Here is a 13,358-nt window from a genome sequence, read left to right on the forward strand (position 1 = left end):
TTACAAACATAGGTTTTATTGGGAAGAGTTTCCCAGCGCCCCCAATATCTCCTGCTGCCTTGTACTTGTCACAGTCTGGTCGGGAGGACTAGAGGCGCTTCACAGCTCAGGAATATAGGACACAAAACTAAAACATACATGTAATAAATAAATAGAGGCAGCTGGGAGCTACGGTGCCCATCTTAACATACAAGTGTGATTGTACCAGGGAATTTCCTGCATCAACAGTGCATCACATAAAAGAGACGAGCGTCAATGTCCTCCTTCATAGTGCAGAGCACCCCCTTAACAGGGGAACCAGCGGGTCACACTTTGTGTAGCCGAGGTTGACTGACATTTCTACATGTGCTGGATAATTAAGACCACTGAGATAGAGGCTGGGAGTTCGGACCACTGGTGCTGGTACCAAAGGACTCAGAAACCAGAATTTATGCCCTAGATAGTGCCAGGTTGGCATCTATGCTACGTGCCTGGAGCCTGGTACACTGGGCAGCTGTGAGCTGTTATACCGTCAGTACTGAGCCATGTCCCCCAATGAGGATTGAGGTTGAAGACAGAACCTCCCAGAAAGACAGTGCAGACACTGGTAAGTATTAAAGCGAGAAAAAAAAAATGAAATGTCCAGCAGCCCACAGACCAGCGCATTCGCAGAGCGTTACACCCCTGTAGTGATCTTGTCAGTTGTTGCAGAGTATAGGTTAATTGTCTCTATTCACAGCGCCCAGTCACTGTCTCTGCACATACCACTCAGAAGTCTGTTTGGAGAGGGGGCTCCCTGTGCCTCCCCCATCACTCTCCTCCAGCTCCCTGTCTCAGGAGCACAGCATAGGGTGCAAAGGTCGGTAGAGGAGGGTGCAGCTTGGCAGGCGAGGATGGTTGTGTCAGACCTCACATAGTACAATGGGGAAATCCACATGGATACATGGATGGTCTAACTTGATGGTGCCCTGTGTAGAAGAAGGAGGAACAGTTAATACTTAAGATATTATGTATAAGGGTATATGCACACTGAGCAATTTTCGAGGAATTGTAGCTGAAAGATTTCTGCTTCAAATTCCTCGCCTATTCTGCTCTGGCAGAATAGGGGCAGAATAGGAGCTGAATTTGAAGGGAATGCAAGCGGATTTCAAGCAGAATTGACTTTAGGAATCCTCTAACAGAATCCGACCAAAGAATTGACCTGTCAATTCTTTGGGCGGAACGCAGATTCCACGCAGAATTCCGGACGGAAATTTCCTCTGTGTGCACGGGCAGTTGGAAATCCCATTGTTCTCTATAGAAAGGAGCAATGTTGCATTTATGCTTTTTGCAGCAGAATCCGGGAGCATTGCTCAGTGTGCATATACCCTTACAATAGACTTGTCAACCTCTTTGCAACCAGAAACAGCAGACACCAACGTATAATTGATTATATTCACCTGCCCTAGTCTGAAAAGGCAGGCAACAGGGAGCAATTGATTCTATTACAACTACACCTTCAAATTGTGGAGATGACTGACTGCAGTTTTCGCTTCAAACCTATGGATTTACCTGGGGCCGCAGGTTCTTGTGGATACGTTTCAGTTTTGCACGTTTCCGGCCGTTCTTGGTTACAATTGTTTCCTCGTAGAATTCATGTGCCAGGTCTCCATCCTCGTCAAAATACATAGAGCTACAAAACAGAGGCAATGATATCAACAAAAATGGGCACTCGAAAATTTAAAAATCTACAAATCTAAGATTCTTCTAAGGAGAACTGATCCCCATACAGGCTGAGGGAGGAGTACAGCGTACAGTAACAGCGACAGATCGTCACCTTCATTGCTGCTCACACCATAGACAAGGAAACTGAATAGTCTCTAACCCTTGGACCTCATAAAGCAAACATATATACACAGTGTAGCACTTTATGAGCTTGACATCCTGCTAGAAAACCGATCTTTGATGGAGTAAGATAGTCCGACACCTGGAGGATCCCTAGTCACTCTGTGACCGTACTGAAGGTCATTAGGAAGTCTCTGAGTTACACGGCCCTGCGATGAGACCAGAACCCCATCTTTTCAACGCACACACTTCCCAATGATCCTCCAGTCCAGACTAGAGACCCTCTGCGATTCTACTCACTTGACCAGAGGTCAGCATAGGGTTCTATAGTGATCCCTGTGCCATCAAGCAGAACCAGGATGGCCCAGGTGTCCTCACTATAATACAGCCTGACCCCGCAGGCCTCTGACCTTGTCTCATGGAGGGTTACAGTATCTCAGCTATGGCCAGTATAAGGATGACAGAGAACTGGGCACACTCTCTGATTGGCTAATAATGCTCCGCGGGGGCGGAGTCTTATACTGTATGTTATATGGAGTTCTAGGTCCATAGATTATAAGGCTGCTGGAGGACACGAGGAGCCCGCGGCCTGCATACGGGTACAGACACACGGGGATCACAGGGGCGAGGAGGGACCGGCGGCGGGGGCACGACCAGGGCTCCACATCTGCCCTGATCAGGAGGGGGCTCGGCACGGTGCACGGGGCCGGATTATTAGTAGTTATTAGGGTCGCCTCTCTCCCCCCGGGGCCCTCAGCTCACCCGCGTCGGGTGAAGATGAACGGGGTAGCCTTGCGAATCCGGGCCACGGTCTGCTCAGTGCTGCTGCCGGGGCTCTCGGCTCCCTGGGAAGAGAAGGGCCATAGACCCCGGGCTCTAGATCCGCTGCCGCCCATGACGGCTCCCGCTGGCCGAGTCACGCAGCGTGCTCCACACCGGGCAGCCCCGAGGATCAACCCCGGTGCCCGCTGCCTTCTGTCACTCCGCTATCTCACTGCGTCACTTCCGGGACTGGACCGGAGCGTGCTGTCGCTAGATCCAATCAGCGGCCCGCACAGGGGCGTGGCGCAGATCCGAAGCGAGGCTTGGATAGACAGGTGACTGCTGTGGACCTGAGAGCAGAGTCTATCACGTGATTCGTGTCCTATCATCCGCCAGGTCTTACAGGTGATGCTGGGAACAGCCCTAGCAGCCAATCACATTCCAGCTTTCATGTGTTTAGCACAGGTAAGAAAATAGAAAGATTGATATTATTGGTTGTTGTGGAAAACTGCTTTATTTTATATGTTACACCCCAAATACTCTGTATTATATATTCTCTGCTTATTCTCTGTATAGTGAAATATTACACTTCCTCATACTGTGCATTATTGTATATTACACCCCCTTCCCTGATTTATTAAATATTATATCACCTCATATTCTGTATATTACACTCCTTTATTCTCCACATTATGTATTACACCTCTTGTGCTCTGTATTATTATACACTGCCCCCTTCATACTATGTATTATTATATATTACATCCTATTATATAATAAATAACCTTTCACAGTCTGTATTATTAGATATCACACCCCCAGTACTGCTTTATTATGTATTACAACCTGCATATTTTGTATTATTATTAGAGATGAGCGAACCGGGTTCGGGTTCGAGTCCATCCAAACCCAAACGTTCCGTATTTGATTAGCTGGGGCTGCTGAACTTGGATAAAGCTCTAAGGTTGTCTGGAAAACATACAGTTACAGCCAATGACTATATCCATGTTTTCCACATAGCCTTAGGGCTTTATCCAACTTCAGCAGCCACCGCTAATCAAATGTCGAAAGTTCGGGTTCGGATCGACTAGAGCATGATCGAGGTTCGCTCATCTCTAATTATTATGTATTACAACCTGCATACTTTGTATAAATATGTATTACAACCTGCATACTTTGTATTATTATTAGAGATGAACGAACCTCGAGCATGCTCGAGTCCATCCGAACCCGAACTTTCGGCATGTGATTAGCAGTGGCAGCTGAACTTGGATAAAGCCCTAAGGCTATGTGGAAAACATGGATATAGTCATTGGCTGTATCCATGTTTTCCAGACAATCTTAGAGCTTTATCCAAGTTCAGCAGCCCCAGCTAATCAAATGCCGAACGATCGGGTTCGGATGGACTCGAACCCGAACCTGGTTTGCTCATCTCTAATTATTATGTATTACAACCCCAATTCCAAAAAAAAACAGAAACAAGCTTTGGCCACCATGCAATGATTCATAAATCTAATAGATTTTTTATTCACAGTACAACACTGTATCAGATGGTGAAAGCGAGACATTTTACTGGGTCATAAAAAAAAACTAATTTAGAACTTGATGGTAGCAATGCATGTCAGAAAAGGACAGGGCCATGTCCACCATTGTGTACATTTCCTCCCAACACTCTATAAAGGTCCGAGAAGTGAGAAGACAAATTGCTGACGTTTTGGTTGAGGAATGTTATCCCATTCTTGCCTGATTAGAGGGTTCGAGCTGCCTAGTATTCCTAGGTCTTCTTTGCTGGATTTTTAGTTTCATTATTCTCCACATGTTTTCTTTTGGTAAAAGGTCAGGGCTGCAGGCAGGTTAGTGCAGCACCGGGACTCTCTTTCTGTGAAGCCATGCTCTAATGATGGATGCAGTATGCAGTTTAGCATTGTCTTGCTGAAATATTCAAGGTCTTCCCTGAGACATTGGGCAGATATACTGAAACTTTGTATGTACAAAATGAGTAGACAGTCTTCAAATAGGCTAACCTAAGCTTTAAACTGACTGTACCCCCAGGCCCAGGCTGAAGCACTGGAGGCGAGCCTACCCACCCCCAGTGGGAAGAAACCCCAGCCCCTCCATGACGTGACTCCATTAGAATCAATGGAACCCTATCATAGAGGGGCTAGGGTTTCCTCTCACTAAGAGTGGGGCAGCCCCCCTCCAGTGCTTCAGCCTGGGCCTGGTGGTACAGTCACTTTAAAGGGGTTGTCAAGCGAAAAAAAAAAAATTCAAATCAACTGGTGTCAGAAAGTTATATAGAAATGTAATTTACTTCTATTTAAAAATTTCCAATGTTCCCATACTTAGTAGCTACTATATATCCTGCAGGAAATGTTATATTTACATTCAGAAACAGTGCTCTCTGCTGACACTTCTGCCCATGTCAGGAACTGTCCAGAGCAGTAGCAAATCCCCATAGAAAACCTTTCCTACTGTGGACAGTTCCTGTCTCGGACAAAGATGTCAGCAGAGAGCACTGTGTCTGAATGTAAATAAAACAACACTTCCTGCAGGACATACAACAGCTAATAAGTATGGGAAGACTTGAGATTTTTAAATAGAAGTAAATTACAAATCTTTATAACTCTCCGACACCAGTTGATTTGAAAGAAAAACATTTTCACTTTAACTTGCATTTTTGGATTGCACGGCAAGCTATGTACACAAACTGTTCCTGATCCCTTCCAGTGCAGTCCAGTGCACCTGTAGATGATGGGATATTCAACATCTTCGCAATTTTATGTTGACCAACATTTTCCTGAAATTATTTCACAATTTCTATCCTGGGGCAGTACTAAGCGACTGTCTTCCTTCACTGCATCCGTATCTTCTTGATGCAAGTACTGTGAAGGAGAACGGCAAAGCAGGGAGTCATGAGTTCACTTACAGGCAGCAGGCACTTCAGGCCCACAGTCCATGAACCACTGGGAAGGGTTCTTGTTTATACCACTTGTAGTGCTACCATTTCTAGCAGATTGGCGCTTGTTTACATTAGTGATGGGGCCATGTAATACGGCCCTAAGACTGGCGCACACATATGCCAGTCTTGATAATTGTGTTCCTTAGGCTGCATTCACACGTTTCATGTAGTTGTTCGTTTGCACAGACAATTTTATAGCCCATTGCTTTGAATTGGGCTATTCAGATGTTCAGTGTTTTACGGATCCCCAATCCTTTTCGTGATATGTTGGACATATCATAAGGACATGTCATAACTCGGATTATGAGATCCGTGTTTTTGACAGATGTACAGGGATGTGACATCTGTGATCATGAAAAACATGGATCTCATTTTTTGTTTTTTGTCACAGGACAGTTCCTAACATGGAATCAGGAAGTGGCAGGAAAGCATAGATGTTGAAAAACAAAGAAGACCAAGAATGTCAAAGTAAAATGGCTGACAAGCGATCATGGGTCCCATGATTACTTTTGAGGGGTTGGGTGAGCTAGTTTATTATTATTTTTTTAACTGTAAACTTTATTTAAACAAGTACACTACATTTTTAACCTGTTTGTGACAATCACAGACCTAGATGCAAACATGGACAGTTTTGCATGGATCAGCAGAGTATATCCACGGACCTGGAAAAACACTGAATGTGTGTATGCAACCTTAGGCTATGTTCACGCACAGTATAACAACGGGCAGCATTGCATTGATTTCAATGCAATGTTGCCCAGGCTGAAAAGAATGGCCGCTGTTTTCATTAAAAAAGTGGCTGTTCTTTTAAAAAATAGTATGTTGTGTCAACATGGCCTAAATCTGCTTTGCCTTTGCCAAGGCAGTGGGGGACATGACAGTGCGGTATACTTACCTGTCCTGCTCCGCCGCAGCTGCCGGTTTTTTTAGGGCTGAACGCTCTTCACCACTGTCAGGGTTTCCACAGCAACCACTGTTGTGCCATTCCAACTGGAAATGGCCACTTAGCATAGACTCTAAAGAGTCAGAATGTCAAAAATGTAGCACACAAATGATGCATGGTAATAGTAGATACAGCAGAAAAGCATGTGTACAGCAAAACAGCCAAGAACAAGCTAAAAGTGTGGGGCAGACACATTAGTAAACCTGGGCCAATGTGTTGTAATGTAAGTCTATGGGGGCGGGGGGTAATATGACATTGAATTTCTACCGTTAATAATGTTATGTGTTTGTGATATTGAAATCACAAAAATTACAGCATAGCTAGATTTATTTTCAGAAATATCTCAAATCGCAGCTTATATTCCCCCCTTCTGTTCTCATATAATTTGACATTGCACCACAATTAGAGATGCACGCAATGTGAGCATGCTTGAATCCGATTGTGCAGCATTTGAATACCGGTCGCTGAAGAAGTTGGATTCAGCCCATCAGGAGTCCTGGTAGACATAGCTACAGACTATGGCATGCTTGAGTTGCGCTCAACTCTAACCACAATACTTAAAGGAACCTGTCACCCCCCGTGCCGGGGTGACAGGCTCCCGACCCCCCGTTAGAGCCCCCTATACTCACGTGGTCCCGCTTCTGGAGATGGTCGGGTCACGGAGATATCAGCCGCTGCAGCCCGACGCGCACGTTCCTCAGATGAGTCCAACGCTCATAGAGAATGCCGGAGCGCTGGACTCTCCTATCATTCTCTATGAGTGTTGGACTCGTGCTTAGGGCGCCGATATCTCCGTGACCCGACCATCTCCTGAAGCGGGACCCGGCGGGATCACGTGAGTATAGGGGGCTCTAACGGGGGTCAGGAGTAGTGTTGTCACGATACCAGAATTTTGAGTTCGATACCAATACCAACTTTTTTTTTTCAATGCTCGATACCAATTCGATACTGAATAAATTACATTAAAAAACCCCACAAGAATAGAAATTGAAGTCATGTACCACTAGCTAGCTGGGGATGGTGGGGGCTGTAGTCATGTAAGACACACACTTAAGCTACCAGGAGGATGGTGGGGGCTGTAGTCATGTAAGACACACACTTAAGCTACCAGGAGGATGTTGGGGGCTGTAGTCATGTAGCACACACTTCAGCTACCAGGAGAATGGTGGGGGCTGTAGTCATGTAGCACACACTTCAGCTACCAGGGGGATGGTGGGGGCTGTAGTCATGCAGCACACACTTCAGCTACCAGGGGGATGGTGGGGGCTGTAGTCATGTAACACACACACTTAAGCTACCAGGAGGATGGTGGGGGCTGTAGTCATGTAACACACACACACTTAAGCTACCAGGAGGATGGTGGGGGCTGTAGTCATGTAACACACACATACTTAAGCTACCAGGAGGATGGTGGGGGCTGTAGTCATGTAGCACACACTTCAGCTACCAGGAGAATGCTGGGGGCTGTAGTCATGTAACACACACACTTCAGCTACCAGAGGGATGGTGGGGGCTGTAGTCATGTAACACACACACTTCAGCTACCAGAGGGATGGTGGGGGCTGTAGTCATGTAACACACACACTTCAGCTACCAGGAGGATAGTGGGGGCTGTAGTCATGTAACACACACACTTCAGTTATTGGGATGATGAGGGCTGTAGTTGCACTTTTCCCTTCTTTCAGGGCATGGTGAGCAGGATTTGGGCGGCAGGGTAATTTGCAGGTTACAGCCCCCCTCCCCCACTGATGTCTGCCCGGGAGTTCTGAGGGCCCCGGCCGCTCCTCGTCACAGTCCTGCGGCCCCCCACCTCACAGTGCAGCCAGATGGAGTGGCCGCATCTCCTCCTGACCTCCAGCCTTCTCCTCCGTCCTCCTCTCCCCGACCCCCGCTCTCCCTCCTCACCTCTAGCCTTCTCCTCCGTCCTCCCGCTCTCCCTCTTCAGCTTCCTCACCTCCAGCCTTCTCTGTCCTCCTCTACCGGACGTCCCGCTCTCCTCCGTGCAGATCCACATGCCACATAAATCATCTCTCTGATAACAGAGTCTGGCTGAGCCGGACTCTATTATCAGACAGACACCGGCAGCGGGGGTCTGCTACACACAGTAGCCGCCCCTGCTGCATACGGAGCGGCTCAGGAGGGGTTAATGCCGCTGTCAGTGTGACAGCGGCATCAACACAACATAGCCGGCACATGCAATTGCAATGTGCCGGCTATTTGAAATTGGCGGGAGCGGAGGGAGAGAGCGCGGAGGAAGTGACAGGCGGGAGCAGGGAGAGGCATACAGAGAACACGGCGGGCGCTCAGCTAGCCGCCTGCCGTGTTCTGTGCTCTATACTTTATGTTAAACTGCGATATTATGCAAATTAACATAAAGTATCGATACCAGGAAATCCTGGTATCGAACCGTTTTTCTGCCCGAAATATCGATAGTAGTATCGATATTTCGGTGCATCGTGCATCCCTAGTCAGGAGCCTGTCACCCTGTCACCGGGGGTGACAGGTCCTCTTTAAAGGGGTACTCCAGCAGGGGGGCACTTTTTTGCTGGGACCGGGGAGGAGGTGACTGAGGGAAAAGACGTCCACTCACCTTCCCGGTTCCAGCGGTGGGTCCCGCATCGCGGCGCTCCTGTCCCCGGTTCCCGGCCGCTTCCTGGGGTCTGACGCGGGCCCAAGACGGGATCTGAGGCGGGATCTGAGCGGACTTGAAACGGATCCCGCTTCCTTCACTGACTGGCTAAGTGGATTTGAGACGTCACATCTCGGGCTCACGTCAGACACCAAGAAGCGGCCGATGCGGGACCCGCCGCTGGTACCGGGGAGGTTAGTGGACGTCTTTTCCCTCAGCCACCTCCTCCCAGGAAAAAAGTGACCTCCCCCACTGGAGTACCCCTTTAACAAGTGATACAATGCCATGGTCCTATAGGGGTCGCCATTGTTTCTATCCCAGTATGCTGCATACAGGATAGATGTCAGCAATCATATAATCCTCCAATATTCAGCAGCCTACAGGGCCAGGGCAGTAATCTCATCACAGGACTGGAACAGTGGCCCAGATTTACTAAGAAAAGTGCACATTTGTTTCTCTGAAGAATCTGGTAACAGTTATCTATGGGAGGGGCTGAACTCATGAGCCCTCTCCATACACCTCTTCACATTATATACACATATTTATCTGCCTATCTATCTATCTATCTATCTATCTATCTATTTGTTTGTCTTTTTAAAAAATATAATATTATGAAGGGGTTAAATTATATTTTAACATGATTTGCACTTTTCTGTCTGTCAGCTAAAATGTTGGTAAAGGTTTTTTTTTTTTTTTGCACACTTATGGACAAATATCTGCTGCGCATTCCCATGTGCCACAAAGTATGGTAAATACCACATGAAAACTGGCCGCCCGCCTGCCTCATCATGGTGTAAAACAGACAGTATTGGTTAACCCCTCTATACAGTGATCATTCCGTGACTGTAGCCTCTTTAATTATATGTGTTATGTACAGTGACTGCAGACATCCCTGCAGAGACCAACTGTGCTTCCATTCCTCCTCATGGGGACCCGCTAAGTGTCACTATCCGAGGCCCTGCAGCGCTCCCCTTTGTGCTGATATAAACACACATCATCTCCATGGTTCCCAGTTATTTTTATCTTTTATATACAACACGGACAGAGCGAGTGACTGGATCCCTGCAGAGCACCGCTTAACCCCTTATAAGACCTAACAGTTTCTCCATGTTTTTAAGCTACACAGGTCCTGAGCCTAAGGCTTTCTGGCCACATGAAGCCGTCTGAGTCATTGTCCCATCTTCTTTGTATGTGACAATCTATCATGGGAAATACAAATAATAAGTGAGATTCAGCTCACCTAGGTATTTTCCTTTCTGTGCAGTAACACATAGGGTGGAGGGTGCACGGGTATCCGGTGCTGGCCAGGCACTGATCACACAGGGGTCAATATGGAAAAGAGGAGGTGGATTCTGGAACTCTAGACGTGCAAATAAAACGTAACTTTTAATAAATATGCATTAAAACATGGTATCTAAGAGCTGACCTACGCTTTTCATGCATCTGCGCATTTCACTTTAGACGTGCAAATAAAACTTAACTTTTAATAAATATGCATTAAAAAATGGTATCCAAGAGCTTACCTACGTGTTTCACGTGACTGCGCTTAGCCATGGACCATGATTAAGTGCGTAGGTCAGCTCTTGGATACCATGTTTTAATGCATATTTATTAAACGTTAAGTTTTATTTGCACGTCTAGAGTGCCGGGATCCACCTCCTCTTTTCCATATTGACCCCTATCATGGGAAATAGAAGTATTTATTAACATAAACTTGTCAGCGATGATGATAAGCTCTTTTTAAAGTGTCCCTGTCATTAGAAAAAAAAACGTTTGACGTCGTAAAGACAGGAGTTTTGATCAGTCAGTGTCAGAGTGCTCAGACCCCCATGATCAGTGTGTGTGTGAACGCTCAGACCCCAACCAATCAGAACCTTTGACATGTCTCTGCGTCAAAACCAAACAAAAGTAAAGTCCAACAGCACCAAGGAATGAGGTCCAATCTGGCCACACTGTAGAGGTTGGATGCACGCTGGGTAGCCCACAATCCCAAATGTAGGCATGCAAAGGGAGTCCAGCAGCATCTCTTGAAGTTGAATGGCTTCATATCTGCTGTTCCTAATGTAAATAAAGGCTCGGAATTTGATCACACTAAGGGTGCTGTTGAACTCTCTTCTCTCAATCTCTCTGCGACACATCAATAGTTTTTTCTAATAACATATACTTATTAGGGACCAGTAGTAACCGTAGTACCTAAGTGTCCAGAACTACAACTAACCCCTCCCTGTCTAGTAAAAGAATTTACGGTAATCCCTTCATATCACATCAGTAAAACACTTTCATCTTGTCAAACCAACCCATCTTATTATAAAAGCAAGTACAATACGCCCTGAAGGAGGCCTGCATGGGGAGAAGGGTTACCGGCTATAGATGCGTGAAAATGCATAAAAAAATGTTCTGTCCTTCTGACATACCACAGATGTCCAGCTGCACAAGATGTGTTTTAGATGATAGTTGTGGGCATGTTTACCCTTGTTCTTTGCCCCCTAATCCTTCTATAGATTCCAGGAACAACTTTATTAATCATGCACCAAACAGATTTATTTATATACCGCTTCTGTACCTGTAATACACTTCTGGGTCATGACATTACATGCTGGTGTGCAGTATCTCATATAGCCTGTCCCTCTTGTATATTGCGCTTACCCGCAGTACCGTAGCTAACAGTTGGGTGGCACTGTTGTAAGAGGTTTATGTGACATAGTACACATACCTGCAGGACATCTTAAAGCCTGTGATGTGGTGGTGTGTTTTTCATCTGAATAGCTAAGCATGGCTTTTTCCTCTCTATGTTTTTTTTATTTGGGATATATGTATATTATTTAGGGTAAATATATAATGCACTCATTGATAGAAATCAAATGAAATGTTGTGTGTGAATGTATTAATGATATATGTAAGTGTTTACAATATTAGAGAGACAGGATAAGTATATTGGGGAAAACTTTCTAATTGAAAGGAGGCTCTAGGACCCTGTTGTGCCTCCTGGATACAAGATGAGATACAGTTGGTCATGAAGGTATACAAGTTTTGTATGGCACCCTGTGGCACATATCCCACAGATGTTGCATCTGGGTCTCTAGATCCCACACACTTGTAGGTTGCCGTAGCTTGCGTCCCAGCTGGTCCCATGAATGTTCAATTGGCACTAAATCCTGCAACTTTACAGGCCAAGGAAGCTTTGCAGTATGGAGACATTCCTGAGAAACCCTTGCTGTGTGTGGTGAGCATTACCCTGCTGGAAAATGCCAGCTGGGACCCCTGCCATAAGAGGCAACACATGTGACTGCAGGATGTCTTGCATATATTTCTGAGAAATTAAGGCCGTATTAAACGTCACAACCCACAGGATAAGCAAGCATCGCTCGCTTACATATTTGATGGCTCAATAATCATGTGGCCAGGGCTACATGAATATTGTAAGCGATGTGTGTGCAGCCTTTCCCATTGGCAACACATCCCTTATTACATGGAGAGATGTGCGGCTGACGAAAGATGACATGTTGAAAGATCCGCTCGTTGGCTGATCGCAGTTTCTATTACACAGGGAGATATCTGCCTGATTTGGCATATCATTTTTATGTGTTATAGGGTCCTAATTATCTCTCTCACTACCAGTGTCGGACTTCTAAAGCTGGGGGCCCACCAGTGGATTCTCCGTTCCTCTGGTGGGCCCCCAGCTTTAGAACCTGCAAAAACACTGATTGACTTGTTGTTTCTCACTGGTTCTTCATTGATGTGCCCCCAGGAAAATTTCCTCTGGTGGGCCCCAGATACCCCAGTCCGAAACTGCTCACTACTAGGGGTGACCAACGATCATATGCGATGGCTCCACAGATCATGACACCAGCAGTTGGTTCAGTGTGTCAATCCACTGCAAAGGCAAAATCGAGGTGCTCACCATAAGGCCTTCATACCTTGGGGTTCTCCTTTACAACACACTGTAAACCAAGGTAAGTGGCTAGCTGTCAATGGCAGGACACATAATGGGCGCAATGACACAAATCTTCTTTCTGCTAAGCATCTGCACAGTGCCTCCTGTGTCTGGATGGTGCATAAGGAACTTGTAAGAGATGCTTGTCAGCAGATTATACAACATGTAAGAACAGTCAGGACAGGAGCTTACCAGCGCTACAGCGTATACATCGGACTCTTCAGTTCCAGCGCACTGTGGTAATATTCTTTATTGTATTTTTGTACATTAAAGTATATATTTGCATGAAAAAGAAACAATTTTTGTGAAGAAACTTTTTGTGTCCTTA

At 46.1% G+C, this 13,358-nt stretch overlaps 1 protein-coding gene and 1 long non-coding RNA gene across 3 annotated transcripts in view; one reads left to right on the forward strand and one right to left on the reverse strand.

The window, feature by feature from the left end:
• TUSC2 (tumor suppressor 2, mitochondrial calcium regulator) lies at positions 1-2,840 on the reverse strand. The gene is made up of 3 exons (XM_069966547.1): positions 2,566-2,840; positions 1,531-1,651; positions 1-947 (listed from the first exon to the last, which is right to left on the reverse strand). The coding sequence occupies exons 1-3, from the start codon at positions 2,697-2,699 to the stop codon at positions 882-884; spliced, it is 321 nt and encodes a 106-aa protein (XP_069822648.1). The 5' UTR covers positions 2,700-2,840; the 3' UTR covers positions 1-881.
• Positions 2,661-13,358, forward strand: part of LOC138788557 (uncharacterized) — a 13,561-nt gene continuing 2,863 nt past the window's right edge. The window contains exons 1-3 of one of the 2 annotated variants that reach the window (XR_011362616.1): positions 2,661-3,030; positions 5,916-6,045; positions 12,845-13,049. This is a non-coding gene — a long non-coding RNA (uncharacterized lncRNA). The remainder of the gene's footprint in view (positions 3,031-5,915; positions 6,046-12,844; positions 13,050-13,358) is intronic. The other variant, XR_011362615.1, reaches the window with a different exon arrangement.

Source organism: Dendropsophus ebraccatus, chromosome 4 (assembly GCF_027789765.1).
Source record: "Dendropsophus ebraccatus isolate aDenEbr1 chromosome 4, aDenEbr1.pat, whole genome shotgun sequence".
Lineage (NCBI taxonomy): Eukaryota > Metazoa > Chordata > Amphibia > Anura > Hylidae > Dendropsophus > Dendropsophus ebraccatus.